Source organism: Rhagoletis zephyria, unplaced genomic scaffold, assembly GCF_001687245.7.
Source record: "Rhagoletis zephyria isolate East Lansing unplaced genomic scaffold, Rhagoletis_zephyria_1.1 Rzeph_scaffold_03027, whole genome shotgun sequence".
Classification (NCBI taxonomy): domain Eukaryota; kingdom Metazoa; phylum Arthropoda; class Insecta; order Diptera; family Tephritidae; genus Rhagoletis; species Rhagoletis zephyria.
In genome coordinates, this window is record NW_016160111.1 from 10,757 (window position 1) to 26,576 (window position 15,820).

At 40.9% G+C, this 15,820-nt stretch overlaps 1 protein-coding gene across 1 annotated transcript; it reads right to left on the reverse strand.

The window, feature by feature from the left end:
* Positions 1-570: 570 nt before the first annotated feature.
* On the reverse strand, positions 571-13,586 carry LOC108368251 (Dpt-YFP repressor by overexpression). Its single transcript, XM_017623071.1, has 3 exons — positions 8,883-13,586; positions 2,098-2,253; positions 571-1,963 (listed from the first exon to the last, which is right to left on the reverse strand). Exons 1-3 carry the CDS (start codon positions 10,452-10,454, stop codon positions 1,088-1,090), a joined length of 2,604 nt encoding a protein of 867 aa, XP_017478560.1. The 5' UTR covers positions 10,455-13,586; the 3' UTR covers positions 571-1,087.
* Positions 13,587-15,820: the final 2,234 nt, after the last annotated feature.

Here is a 15,820-nt window from a genome sequence, read left to right on the forward strand (position 1 = left end):
ATTCTGTACAAATAGTGTAAGTAAAATAAAATAAAATATAACATAAAATTAAAATTAAGTAGTTTTCTCTTTCTGTTTTTTCAATTCATTTAGTAAATATATATATATATATGTTTTTTTTGCACATTCTCTTGTTACACTTACGCTTCACATTTGCATATATGTACATATGGTACATGTATGTATGTACATACTTATATGTATATGTGCAATTCATTAATATTATAGATATATATGTACATATGCTTATACATGAACATACATATGTAGTAAGTGTGTATACATATATGTATAAAGATAAATACAATAAAGTATATATATTTAATAACAACTTATTTGACTATCAAAAAGGCACCTGAGTTTAATGTATATAAAGTAGTAAAATTGTGTGGTATGTTTCTGTGTGTGTGTGTGTACGTCTATGTGTATGTGTGTTCCTTCCCACTTCACATCCTTTCCGTTTCCGTGCATCCTGCACTTTTTCTTTTTGCTGCTATTAACTAAAATTCACTGCGAAAAAGCATTTGCCTTTCATTTTCTTATACACTTTGTTCTAGAAACGTATATTAGTTTTTAATATAATTTTTTTTAAATTCACATTATTTCCATTTAAATAATTCCCTGATTTGAACGCATTCATTTGCCGTTGACCTCTGCTTATTTCATTACTACTTGCACTTCGTTATATTTCATATTCTCTTCACTTCTCTTCTATTACACTTTACATACTTCACTTTGCTATAGTTTTTCTTGTATGTATTGGTTTTTGTTTTAGTTTTAGTTTTAGTTTTTTTCTGCTCTAAATTGTTTTGTTTTAACTATGACTAGTGTCCAGGTTTTTCTTAGTCGACTACCGCAGTATCCGCTACAGCTGAACTCGCCACTGCTTCGACCCCTACGATCCGTGGCAGCTTCATGTATCCACAACTATTTCCCCAGTTACTTCCACTTTTAATTGGTGGTAATCAGCGGCGAAAGCAGTTGTGTTTGATGCACTGAAGAACCAAGGTGGTGGGGGTGGCAACGGCGGCGGCACAGCTGACGGCGGCATCCACTGCGTGCCATTCTTTAACCTGGCGTCCTTGCATCACATCTTGTACAATTGCGGTGGTTCTTTGGACGATGGCATGCCGTGATCGTACTTGCCCAGCTCGGCCTCATACAACAAATTATTGATGAGATGCTTGATGACAATCTTTGCCTTCGGCGTCTTCAGCTTGCGTATGGTTATGGCCACATATTCGCCAAAAACGCCATACTCATCGTTTGGTGTCTGTGTGTTATTGTTGTTGTTGCTGGTGCTAGCGTTGTTGCTGCTGTTACTGTTACTGTTACTGCTACTGTTACTGATATTGCTGCTGGCGGCATGGTTTGGATTGTTGGTGTTAGCCTTTGGATTTTGATTGGAACTTAGATTGTGCAAATTGCTGTTGTTGCCCGTGTTATTTAGATTATTGCCGTTGTTGTTGTTATTATTATTGTTGCTATTGCTATTTTGACTCTGGCTCTGACTCTGACTCTGTCCATGATTGTGGTTATGGTTATTGCTTGCGGCAGCGAAAGCTAACGCACCGCTCGTGGCGCTCGCAGGCAATAATAGCTCACGTTCGCGCGATTTGGCGCGCGCTTGTGCGTTGGAATGTTGCGTCTGCGTGTGTTGTTGCTGGTGTTGTTGCAGCTGATGGTGGTGTTGCAATTGTAGGTGTTGCTGCAAGTGTTGTTGCAGCGCCAGTGTGGGCTGCTTTGATGGCGAGGCAGCGTCGATGTGCATCGGTAGCGGCTTTCGTTTGCGCGCGCCTACGCTGGAAGACATTGGCAACTCGGCCATCGGTGGCAACTTGTAGAAGTTGACCGCTGAGGCTGTGAGCGGAGTAACGCTACACGAACGTGGGTGCTGATGGTGATGATGCTGCTGTTGTTGTTGTTGTTCAAGCATGACTAGTTCACCAGTGTCGCCTTCGAACTGCGTGTCGATCAGGTAAAGAAGAAAGAGAAAAAAGGAAGGGAAGGTAGAAAAGGTAAAGCGCAAAAGTGAAATGTGTGGATTAGTCATTCTGTGCGGCTGTTTGTGGCTGAGAGAAATCGCTGTTTACTTACAATTTCTGTTTTCACATCGTCCGCGCTGATGTTGCAACAAAAGCTTTGTATATCGGCCTCATAATCGGTGGCAGTCGTTGCGACAGTGCTGGCAGCTCCAGTGCCGAGTAAACCTGCCGCAGCCGTGCCGGTACCCGCTGCAGCTGTGGACCGCGCCTGCAAGTGAAAACCAGTCGAACATGTCATTAAGCTCTCGCTCTAACAGAAAATTTTACAAAAAAGCTAATATTTTATATTTGTCCGTACATATGTATCAGTGGCCTGCACGATTATGTTAGTATCGTACGAGTACGTTATTAACTAACACTTCTGCCGATTACCACGATGCCAAAGTAGCGAAGTTACTCGGCATCGCCGCATCGTCGCATCGTACGATTACTAACAGCGTCGTCGATTAGTAACAGCATAGCAGAGTAATAATTCTGCTAATAAATTGGCAGCGTCTGCAGCGTCAATAGCAGTGTGATCAGATAATCACAAAACTATATAAACTATACTTGCATAGTGAATTTTTTATTTACTTCAGCATAAATTAATTCATAAAGTCATAGAAATTAAAAATATTTCAATTTAGCAGAAACGATAGCATAAAGTAGAATGAGAAATAAAAAAATTCATTTAATTAATTAATTTTCAATACCCATTCGTCCTCGTAAACCAAAAAATTTTATTTTGTCTTAATCCACAGAATTTCCTCTTTCATTTGTTATTCTGCATTGCACTGAATTTTCGGAATAGTTTTTTGAAGCAATCATATCTTCAAAATTTCAAGGTCTTTTAAAAAAACTGACATAAGAGAAAATCTACAAACGAAGTTTTACTATAGTTTCGTAAGTTACAGAAGTTGATTCCTACCATTTATAAATTTTTTTTTGTACTGTTTGATATGCATCAAAATGATAAAACTCTATATAAAGTGAAGAATATTTCTGCCATCAAAAACGGCTTCTCATAAAAATACAATCGCCCTTCGGAGTCGGCGTAAAACTGTAGGTCCCTCCGCTTTGTGTGACAACATCAAGGCGCACGACACAAGTCGGAGGAGAAGCTCGGCCAAACACTAACATATGTGTAAGCGCCAATCTATTATTATTATTATTATATTTTATTTATGTATATAAAAATATTTTTAAAAACAAGTACTCTGGCGGTTTAAAGTAAACGGATAATCCGTTACTTAAATTCATAATTTTGCTTAGGATAAAAGTGTACTGAAAAGTACTGATTTTTTTGGCATGGAAAAGTCTAACGTACTGATTTCGCACATAAAAAATCTGGCAACCCTACGTTGTGGACATAGCACTACATCGGCAAAGCCGACGGCGAAAGCGGCAAGAGTTAGCTGTTGCATCAATAAAAACAACAAAGAGAGCGCTAGCCACAATGTCATGCATATTAATATAGAAATTTTGTAAATTAAATACTGAAATAAAAAAGCAGAGAAAAATTAAACCGATTGCCACCACGGTTGCCACATTTGGTGTTTGTGACCAAAACAGGTAACTTTTTGAGTGCCTGGTAACTTGTAAACTTTTTTTTACTTTGCTTACTTTAGGTAAGTGTATAAAGTCAGACTAACAAAGTTGGATTAATTTGATAAATTGAACTATGGAACTACTAGAAACAATTGCGTTGATCAGCCAACACAGCGCTCAGCAAAAATAACAACCACATATCGGAGAAAATTATGGCTGGGCAGCCTACTCGTTAATTTATGACAGTGTTGGGCGCCTGTCACACGTTCAATATTTATTGTGATATTTGGATCGTTATCCATATTGATCGCGTCAGTATTTACATGTTTTAGGGTCGAGAGGTTTAAAGTCCAATAGATAAAGCCTGGAAATCGTATCTTAATATTCTTTTATTGAAAATCATCTATACTTTTTATTATATTACCACATCTAATTGGTTCGAAATGCAACGCGAAATGCCGAGCCGTAAATTGATATCACGAAATATGTCACACGTTTAATACTTATTGACAGATCTTTGATCCATATATAGAGGAAATGAACAAGTAATTTTTAAGCAAAAAACAAAACCAACTTCCGTTCTCATATACAAATTTAGGATTATCGTTAGTTTCTTCATGATTCGATTATCGGATTTAAACCGAATTAATACAGGACACCTTTCCCCTAAAAAAAGAATTACAGAAAAATAAAAAATAATCCGACGAATTGATAACCTTTCTCCTTTTTGTGAAGTCGGTTAAAAAAAGAGGTTTGTACAGCAGTTTTTGCGGTGTATTTTTGGGTTCTTTAGCGCTTCGGTATATGCACTAAGTCGATTTTTTAAATAATTTTTTTTGTTCTCGGGCTAAGATCCCGTTCAAAAGACAAGAGCTTAAAACGCGTTTTTATGAAAAGTATATTTTTAAACGCGTGCGTTGCAAAAATATTTACATATGTGTTGTTTTTTGTTTCAAAAATGTTTCTCATTTATACATGTACGTATATAGAGATTGAATAAAAATTTATATACGTGTGTAAATGTATCTAGTTATTATATGAGGCCTTGAGCGCTAGAGTAGCTTAACTGACATTTCAAAAAAAGTTGAGATGCACCTTAAAATGCATTACCAAAGTCAAAACGGTAATAGCCCAAGGCACGCCCTTTTGGCGTTCTTTTATTATAATAAGTAGCATCACGTAGGTGTAATGAATTTTTTATAGATCCTTCTTACTCATATTACAATTTTTTTTTGTTTTTTGTAAATAAGCTCCTCTGGCCCTCATGGCCTCATATGTAAAACGAATTTGTTTAGTTTTCTTTTAATAAAACTATTTATTGTACCCATGTTTTATTTATGGCGAATAAACGAGGTTTGTTTTTAACCAACTTCCAAAAAATTAGGAGGTTATCAGTTCGTCGGAATATTTTTTTATTTTTTGTTTTTTTTTTTTATGTATGTTCCGCATAACTTTGGACCACATCAACCGATTTCGATAACTTTGCATCGGAAAGGTAGTGTCTCAGAGGTGGTCCCATACTAATCTGGTTAAGATCCGATTAGTGGATCATGAGATATATATATATATATATATTTTTTTTTATATGAGAGTTGAAATCGTTTTTTTTGCTAAAAATTACTTGTTACAGTTTATTGTTTAATAAAACGTTGTTTTTTACTTGGTAACTTTGTTTGTAAATTCGGGTCGGTAGACAATTTTTTGTCGTGTGGCAACCGTGATTGCGACTACAAGTTCAACAGTGAGTTGTAGCCGCATGCCAATGCTTTTTGGCTTTTACTTTGCCTGTTATTGTTATCTTTGCTGTTGTTGTTACATTACATTTTTGTCGCTTGTTGTTGCATCAGCTTTAACGCGATTTCGTTCGTACTGAGAATTATTTGCACGCATACACACAAAGCACCTATGCGACAAACACCAACACACTCACGCATGTACACGGTAAAGTATTTTCGCTGCCGCACGCTTATCAGCAACTGCAGCTCATGAAGTGGCAGCGCCAGCTTCACCGTAGTCGCTTTTGCTGCCAGCGAACGCTGCAAAGTGCGCATTTCGTTCGAAATTACATAGCAAATGCCTGGTCGGAATCATATATTTGCATACTTGTAGCGCAAATTCGGAGTAAAAGTGCCTTCAAATTTGGATTAGATTTTTCGATGATTTTTTTATTAATCTTCTTTTTTTACTGAAAATTTGAAAACCCAATAATTTGTATAAGGTTTGAGATTTCTTTTTTTGAGTTTTTAGTATTACGCTACTTAAATATCAGCAGATTCTTATGACTACGTTTTCATTTCCTTAAGGTTAAATTAGTGGTGACATAACCATAACCATATACAGCAGCTGTTCCAACCAACCTTATGGCGAACACTGTAAACGATTAGTGTTGCCACACCATAATGCCATAGCCATAACCATAGCCATAGAGACCAATTGAGTTTTGGTTTTCCGCCATAACCATAATCAGCTGATATCTGAAGTGCGAGAAAGAACATGTTACCAGACATTAAAAAAAAAAAAAATAAAATATTGTTCACAGCCACCGCTTTGGCATAAGTGTATAAAGGTAGTAGCAGAAGGGGTGACAGGTAATAAGATCAACGGAAATAAGGTCAATTGACTTTATTTCCCACCCTGGTGCGAAATAAAGTCAGTTGACATTATTATTAAATTTTTGTGAAATCCTTTGCGTGCACTTCTTTTTCTCAACTAAAATTGTCTAATTTATAAAAGCTATTCAACTGGTTTATCTTATTTTATCATTGCACTTTTGTTTGGAAAATGTATGTAGCTTTATTATATTGCTAAATGTGAATGATTAAAAGTAATGACACCTGTTTTGGCTTTTTTATTTTTCTATGTGGCACATTTTGGCACTTTTTATCCTCAATATGGCACCTTATAACTAAGGATAGTTGGCAGCCCTGATTGGAAGATTTCTGCTGTGTTTTGTTGCAACAACTTGTCTGCAGTAAAAAAGCATATAATTGTGTGTTTCAAAAGTATGTGAAAGCCAATCAATTAATTTACATGATTTCGGTTCCGATATTAAATAATCAATAATTGTTTATACCCGCATTTTAGCACATTGGCTCGTTGCATGTGCCATCTAATAAATAGTGTCGTCGTTCTCCTTAGCTGCTTTTAAATGANAGTGTTCGCTTTATTTTTGTGGAAACGAAACATGTTTTGCAAGTTATGGATCATATCTACACTTTTTATTCAAATATTTCTCGTATTCCAGCTGTGCGCAGACGTTTACTTTTTTCGCATCGTGTTTTACATATNGTTCTCCTTAGCTGCTTTTAAATGATGTCACAAATTGCTGGCGGAGATATAAATACAGTGAAAGAAAATTCTTTTTCTANCGTTTACTTTTTTCGCATCGTGTTTTACATATTCCGTAATTTAAATTTTTTTAATAAAATCAATTGGTGGTAGTTCATGATTGTGTGTGGATTAATATCACAACACTGAGGATTTGGCAATAACCTTTTTCATCTATTAAAAAAAAAATTTAGTTTAAAAAACTAAAACCTCCCTATTATAATTGCCATTCGTACTGTCATCACCTATGTAACTTGAGAATAGAAATCGCTTCATTTTTTAGGCGCATCAATATTACATAGTTACATCCCGAGCTAATAAGAGGAAGGTAAAAACAACACTTACGGGGCAATGTTTATTGTAAAAACAACATTTTCTTCTATGAATCGATATACTTTAAGCATTGTTGACGCTATTTCCATTTGAATGAGGAAATAGCGTCAATGACATTATTTCCAATTTTTTTTTTACTTTATTTCGCTTTTAAAAAGATACTAATGTCAATTGACTTTATTCCGCACCAGGCTGGGATGCCATTCTTTCTAATTCTTCCCATTAAGCATTAAAATTACAAACACATTCCTAAAGCAAAAGTTAGATACACCAGTTGTATAAACTATAGAAATTAGAAAATTTTAGTTGAGAAAAAGGAGTACAACAAAAGTGTATTGAAATATTACTATAAGCTCAGTTAGTCTAGACTTTACTTAATTAAACTTACCGTAAGAAATCATCAATGATTACTCAACACGTCAACTTAAGCTTAGAGCGGAAATGTTTTGTTTTTGTATTTTCTTTTTCAGCTATTTAACAGTTCGCCGCCTAAAATGCCACATCAAAAAAATTCATGCAAACAAAAATGTTTGCTTTCATGCATTTTTAGAAAATAAAAAAACGAGAGTCTGGCAAGCCTGATTCTCTCCCCGCTCTCAATTTCCGTAAGGCCGTAATTTAGGAACTTAAAATCTGTTTCTTACGGTAAGTTAAGTTTTAACTAACCGCCAAATTGTAAAATTAAGTGCCACTTGAAGTAAAATAGGGCCAAAAATGGCACGGTTTGAGCCAAGTTGGCAGCCCTGATCGCACGGTGTTATTTGTATAATGAGCTTACCATTTATAAAAAAATATTAATTATTAAATAAAAAAAGAAATATAGTCAATACTGGTCAAGAAAAGGAATTTCTGTCATGGATCCCCAGATTAACATTCCTAATATATACATACATATGTACATACATATATCTCATATAACTTATGTGTATGCTCCTTGCGGCAATGCGCGTCATTCCATTTCTCATTGGGTTAGTGTCAATGTGTCGCTGCATTCTACGACAAAACTTAACGCTACAACAAAAACAAAATAAGCAAATCATATGGCACTGAAAAGCAGCAGCTGTGGTGACAGAGCTCCAAGCTCCACCATTGCACTGCAATAAGGCACACAGTCCGACGAGCGCGCTAAACACACGATAGCAACGAGGCACGAAAGAGGCACACACACACATACACCCAGTCCCAGGCAGACAAACACATGCCCGCACAGCACACGACAGTTAACGTTAACAGACAGCTCACACCTTCGGTCGCACAGCTCATCAGCATAATGCGAACAAGTCAAACCACTAATACAACTGCAGCAACAACAAAACATATGTACTAAATATGTATGTATGTAGACAAACATGCTGACGAAAGTAAGCGTAAACGTGCAATAGCAGGTAATGAAATAAAAATACAAGGCAAATGGAATAAAAATGAAAATGAAATAAATAAACAGAATGGAATATCGATAGCGTGAACAAAAAGCCACAAAACAGTAGTGGTACCCCATATGAACAACGAAAAAATGGCTGCAGCTAATGACAACAGCAGTAAAAATTTATTACCGTGGCCGCGTCCCACTGCCCGCAACCATTGGTGCTGCTGAAAACTCACACACACATAGAGACAAATATTTTAATGTTATTTAATTCGTTTACTTACCGCAGCTAGTTGTTGTTGCTGTTGTTCCTCGATACTCCCAGCGACATTCCGATTTGCATTTGCTGCCGCCGCGGCATTAGCTGCTGCTGCTGCCGCTACAGCTGCGGCCATACGCGCCACCAAATTATTGTTCGCGGACGCCGATTCGTCGCCATCAGCCGCGCTGGCTGTGGCGGCGGCCTGATGGAGCGGTGTGGTAGCGCCGTATGCATGCGACATTGTTGTGCCACCACTGCCGCCTAGCACACCTACGCCACAACCGCCCCCGAGACTGCCCGCACCGCCTGCTGTTGTCATTGTCGCCAGGCCACCAAGGCCCATTGCCAGTCCAGCGCTGCCGATAATTGTCAACGCTGGCGTCGTCATTGTCATCATGGCCATTGCGTTGTTGACGTTCGTATTATTGCCACTGGCGTTGTTGTTGCTTTTATTTTTGTCATCACTATTGCCGCTATGTTGCAAAAGCGCAGCCGTAGTTGTTGCTGTACTTGGCGCCGAATTTGTTGCTGCACTATGCGTAGTGGCTGCGGTTGTGGTGAGCGCTTCGCTCGTTGTTGTCGTTGTCACGTTTGTTGTTGTTGTAGTTGTCACTGGTGTTGCATTGAATAGTTTGCTGTTGGCCAATAATGCCACTGCAGTGGCTGGTTTCATGCCATAAACCACAGTGGCTGGGTGTTGTGCTGGCAGTGTCCCTGCCGACGACAGTGGTGTCGCTGTTGTTTTTGTAGCGCTCACCGCTGCTGCTGTTGCTGCCGTCACACTTGTTGCTTGTGGTTCCACTTTCAGTTCGTCAACTGTGGTTCCCGCCACCGCCGCGCCGTTTACTCCAGCCGTTACAGCGCCGCCGCCGCTGATATTCTCACGCGCACCAGCCAGCGCTGCTGCTTGTATGGCGCGCACAGCAGCTGCGTATTTATCATCCAGTTCACCGCTCTCTCCGCCGCCGTCCGTTTCGTCATCCCCACCACCACCAGCACCACCGTCAACGCTATCGTCGCGTAACAATGTGAGTTTCTCTTCCACTTCGTCAGCCTCGCCTATTGCGCCCGTCGCCCTTGTTTGCGCGTGTTGGCCGCGCGCTGCTGTGGCAGTGCTGCCACCGCCGACGCCACCATTGCCGCCCTCGCCATCGAGTATGAAACGTATGGCGTCGTAAGCAAACCACATGGGCTGGTAGTGGACACCTTTTTGCCTGCCGATCAGCACCTTACCGTGTTCGCGATGAAATGACGAACGTAAACTTTTAATTTTACTGCGTATCGAGCGTATTTCGGTGCCATATTTGTTGCCCAACAGCTTGAGCGCCTCATACTTCGTTTGCTTGATGTGGTAACCCTTCGTGTTGGGATCCCAAAGCACGCGATGCATGCGATAATCTTCGATGAAATCGAGTATGGTGGAACGCGACCACTCGACGCGATCGCTTGTAGGGCTGGGCAGCGATTCGCCGCCAACGCCAAAAGTAGGTGAAAGTGCAGCCGCCCCGCCGCCACCATTAGTTGCTGCCGTCCCCCCGCCTGACGCTAGGCCAGCCGCCGTATGGAGCGCAGGCAGCGCCACCGACAAGGACATGGAGGACGGCGATGGTGTCGGTGGCGCGCGTTTGTAGGTAAGGCGCGCTTTGCGACGACGCCGATGCTGTGGTGGGGGAATGTTGTTGGCTTTCTCTGGCTCAGGCGGGCACACAGCCGAATCGGTGGTCGTCGTGGGCGCTGCCTCAGGGTCAGCCTCAACCTTAGGGTCCCTGCTGCCCCTATCCGCCGTTGTCTGCGACTCCGTTGCGGGGGACGTTGTCAATGTGGTCAAGGTCACTTCTATTGATGATTCTGATTTAGTGGAGCTGTTGGTGTTAGCTGCTGTCGTATTGCTGCTGCCCAACTCGCGTTCTTCACTTTTTTCTACGATAATCTGATCACTAGAACAGGTGGTCGTTCTGCCTAAAGCGTTACCCGTTTTCTTTTTGTCAAAATTATTTGCGATTAACTTACGCGTACTCGCTACGTGCCGCCTTCTACCGCGTTGCCTTTTCGTTCTCGCCAGCGCTGATACCACACTACCAACTGCCACTGCCGCTAGGGCACAGAGACGCTCTCCTTCACGTGTTATACTGTTATCCGCAGTACCGTTGCTTACAGTGGTGGTTCCGCAGTCGTCTTTGTTGCTGCCTGCGAAGTTTGAAATGCCCTCACTGCGCTTATCTTTTTTCGCTGATGCCTGCAATTTTTTCGGTATCACACACACTTGCTGCTGTCGCGGCGTCTGACGTCGTCGCAGTGGACGTCGACTCGTTGCTGGTGCTGTAAAAGGGGCGGGAAGAGACGCGAACCGTTGCTTGTCGATGGCTACTGCAACTTGCGCGTAAGGCGGGGTGGGTCGGTGCTGGATTTGTGGGGTCGCGGGTTTAGGGATGGGAATGGGGGTCGTTTGCACTGCGTCCTGCGTGGCCGTGTTGCTGCTGCTGCGCGTTAGCCTGCGTCTAGCCGCGCGGTTCGTATCACCTTGCTGGCCGTGGAGTTGCCTTCGCCTTGCGCTGATTGCACCGACGTCAACAACGGCTCTTTCCACTCCTTTGTCTATCAATTGAATGCGACTCGCTCCGCGTTAGCCTAGTAAATCGTTGTTGAGCCTGTACACTCGTGTATGTCGCGTTTGTGTGCGCGCGCGATGTTGGGCTCGTACGTACGTCGTGTCGTGCAGCCGTCAGCTGTATTTTCACTTTGTTTTCCTTTTTCTTAGCACTAACTAAATAATTGTCCGAATATCTGCTTGCCTAGCATGCACTCGCGCACTGACACATACTGGCGCGGCGCTTTTGGAGGTGTTTGCAGTTTTTGCTGTGGCGTGGAGCAATAATGCCTGCTGTTGTTGTACTCTCCTCTTGCTACTACTTAGCTTTCGTGTTGTCTACACTGCTACTCTTGTTCTTGTTGTTGCTATACTTGCTTGCTTGTTTTTGTTGCTGTTGATTTCTCTTCCACCACCACGTTTGTGGTTAGTGGCTCATTCGCTCGGCTGCTTGTTTTGCTTACTTGCCTGCCTTTTTGCTTATTTGTTTGCTTACTCGACTGATATGTATTTACACATGTATGTACATATATATGTAGTTAGCTGGCTGACTGACTCGGGCCGCCTTGCTGGCTGTCTGACTTACTCGCGCTTGCCTTTGGTATTGCTTTGCTGATTCCGTTGCTTGCTCTGTTGTGTGCTGAGTTGCCTGCGCGTCCGTTCCGCAACAACGTGTCGTGTGTTGTGTGCAGCCCGCCGTACGTTCGTCGTTCACCGTTGAAATCACGATTTGTACTAATTTCACATATTTAAACTGTGTGTGGCATGCTCCGTCGCGGCTGCGGTCGCTGCGCGCGCTGTCTACTTGCTCCACTCGGTTATTGGGCTGCTGCCGTTGTTATCTTTATTGTTGTTGTTGGTTAAGTTATGTATTGCGCTTGTCGTGGCCGCACTAAGAGCTGCTTTGCTTTGGACAGTCACCGTGGCTGCAACCGACCGTTGATTGCTTACTCACTTTGCCACTGACTAACTTACCTGCATTGTTAACTGCCCGACACAATCTCACTGATTGTTGTTTTTATATTTTGCAACGCACTAGCGTTCTTTTTTGTATTTTAAGTTTCTTAAATATTCTTACACTTTTCTTTGCCTATAAATTTGAGTAGTATCACTGTTATACGTTTTCCTATCAGCTGCTACCGCGTCCGTCGCGTTTGCCTCACTGTGTCACATCGAATTGTCAACGCCATCAGCGCCACCACCACTGACTGTCACTTAACCGTACTCGTAGCAGCCGCGGTCACCTCTAACGCACCATACTCTACTCTCTCCCACAGTGCGCACTCAGCACAACTCTTACTACAGTTACCTTAACACCCCACCTTCCTCCGCCGCCCTCTACTACACTAGGCCTCCGACACTGCGTTTGTTGTTTTTGTTGGTGCTGCTGCTTTGCACTATTCCCCACCATTTGGCACTTTACATTCAACAGCGCTCGCGCCCCTTCGTCCACCCCTGCGCTAATAGCTAGTCAATCCATGCATACACACAAACAAACATACATACGTAAGCTCCAAACTGGCTCTCTTATGTCGCCTTCGGCCTTCGCCGCACGCCTGTTTTGCTTGTTTCATGTCGTTCGCTTTGCTTCGCCTTGTTCGTATCAGTTTTTTGTTTTTCCGTTTATTTATATGTTGTTGGAGCTTTGGAATAACAACGGCACTGGCATTAACGACTAAGAAAAAGACAGCCAGCCACTGCTACAGTAACAAAGTTGAGTATCAGCCAAGACAACGAGAAAAAAGAAAACGACAATCAGGGGGAATTTTGTATTCAGTGCTAGCGCGCGGCAGCTATGTAGTAGCCCCAACTGCATTACAGTGCAGCACAGCGGGCAAAACAAATGCAAAAACAACTTTGAAAAAATTTAAATATGTAAGCCAAGCAGCAGCAACAACGGCAACAATAATTATGGCAATCAGAAAACAGTAGTGGCAGCAGCAGCGGCAGTGGCAGCGGCAGTGGCAGTGATGACAACAAAAACGATAACCGCAACTCAGCTGTGCTTTTCCCCTTCCGCCTCCCACACCATTATGTGCTGTACGCTTTGTGTGCCTCCGCGTGCTTTGTTGTGTAGTGTGGCAACTGTTACCAGCACTGCTTCCTTGCATGGGTAGGTAATATACATATATGTGGGCATTAGGGCGCCTCGCGTTTCATATCATTTATTTTTAATCGGCGGTTATAACGGCAATGTTCACATTTCTTATGCTCTTTAAGGTAATTTTTTAAAGAAAAAATGTGTAAATTGGGTACGAAATGTTATTATGAGTTATTAATGCTTTTAAAAGTGGTGGGTCTACTGGAACCACCCAGATTTGGATACATACATACATACATTTATCAGCCCAAGGACCGCCACTCCAGCATTTCCCCAAAAAATTCTTTGAGGAATTTTTATGTTGTTACAACAAAAACTACAACATGGCCATCCGTTGCACTTTTTCAGTCCTGGAAAGAATGGTTGAAAAGGAAAGACAGGCTGAAATTATAAGGCAAAAGCCATATGGGTACGGTGACCATATTAATCAACGTAAATTAAAGGACATTTTTTTCAAAATGATTTGGGAATACATACATACAGCTTGTATGATAAAAGTACTTTCCCATATAGTAATTTAGCTCAAATATTTACCAGTTAATTAACCGATTTCGAAAATTCAAGGACTTCGCCATCCTTTGCTACCAAAACGCGTTTACCATAATTCATACTGCACGCCAAAGCCAGCACACAGAGGTACAAAATTGGAATTTAATATTCATAATTCTTCGGAGCCTTGATTTTTCAACCACTTTTTACTAAAAACCAAAAAAATATATATATTTATTTTGGTGAACATTTTTTTATATCATTTCAAACATTCTTTTTTTTGTGTAATTTTTTCGTTTTAAAAGAACCATACAATTGTTTTCAACTAGTTTTAGTTATGTAACATTTATTAACTGAAACAGGAGAATACATTTTCTTCAAAATTGCCACTTGCATTTTGCACCAAAAAATTTATTATAATCAAATAAAAATTCACAACATAGGCCCAACTGATCTCTTACAAATATTGTAAGCCTTCATAAAAAAAGGTAATCAAATTAAGTGAAAAATTAAGGCTCCAGGAACCACTGTGCAACAGGGGGTTTATTGTTCACTTTCAGTGGAACTGGAAACTCAGCGTGCATTACGATCCTGGACACAACTTTCCCTGCGCTTAATAGATTGTACAAAGATTACTGATTAAATAGAAACCCGTAAGTTGAGTGCGAAACAAACTGGCGAAGGTTTTCTTTACATTTTATAAGGGACATTTTTATTTTTCATATTCTGTGTTTAAAAATTTACCTCTGAAAAATGCAGAGCTGATTTAAAGGACAGTTTAAGAAATAAAGGACAAAAGGCGTCCTTTATTTTGAAAAAAATTATAAAGGACAGGGGGATAAAATAAAGGACTGTCCTTTAAAATAAAGGACGCATGGTCACCGTACATATGGGTCCCCACACTTTGGAGCAGACGGAAATTCATGGAAAGGGCTCAGACTCGCAGCCTTCTTAAACTGTGTCACATAGATATGGTCTAAATCGCGAGTCCACTGTGTCGGCAAAGTAGTTTCTTGTGATTAACTGAAATAAATTCACTTTTTATATATTCAAAGGACATGTTTTGAGTGAAAATATTTTTTGTGACACACATAAAATGAACTAACTTTTATGATTCACTTGGGGAGACAGCCACGTGTTTGCTACGGTCGGGCAACCTAATGTACATATGTAGGTGAGTCGTTTCGTGGCTGTGTGCTTTCGGTGTCTCCACATGCAAGCCTGCTGTTGGCATACGTGATGTGTGAAAGTGTGCGTTGTCTGTATGATTGTGTCAGCTTTTTCGGGGTCTCCAGTCATTAACGTGTTGTTGTTGTCGTTGTAAGTATGTATGTAAGCACATGAATGTTGCATTTGTTGCCTTTGCTCGGATCGTCAAAAATTGGAAAATCCGACAAAATACAAATATTTTTTTTTTTATGTTGGTTGGTTGGTGTGTTGTCGTTAATGTTTGCCTTACTCATTTGTATAGTGCACTTGCTGTTGTTGTTATTGTTGCGTTAAGGTTGCTTGCGGCAGCTTTTATTGCTGCTGCTATCTTTGTGGTTGTTAAATGTCCCAATGTATGTATGTTTGTAGGTACGTACATTTGTACCTATACTCAAGTACGCGTGATTGTTGTTGTTTGTTTTTGTTGCGCCTTCGCTTTTTCTATTCATATTCTACGTTGTTCCTCATATTCGTTCATTTTTTTGGTTCCTATTTTCATTTTACTGGTATGTAGCGGCGTTGGCGAGTTTGTTTTTGTTGCCGCGGCTCCCCCTTTCGCGCACGCCTGTTGCTG

Coding starts and splice junctions, on each gene's coding strand:
- LOC108368251 (XM_017623071.1), bottom strand. CDS start 10,454: ATGTCCTTGTCGGTGGCGCTGCCTGCGCTCCATACGGCGGCTGGCCTA. Junction 2,254..8,882: donor AGCAACAACAACTAGCTGCG/GTAAGTAAACGA, acceptor TTTCACTTGCAG/GCGCGGTCCACAGCTGCAGC. Junction 1,964..2,097: donor ACGATGTGAAAACAGAAATT/GTAAGTAAACAG, acceptor ATCGACACGCAG/TTCGAAGGCGACACTGGTGA.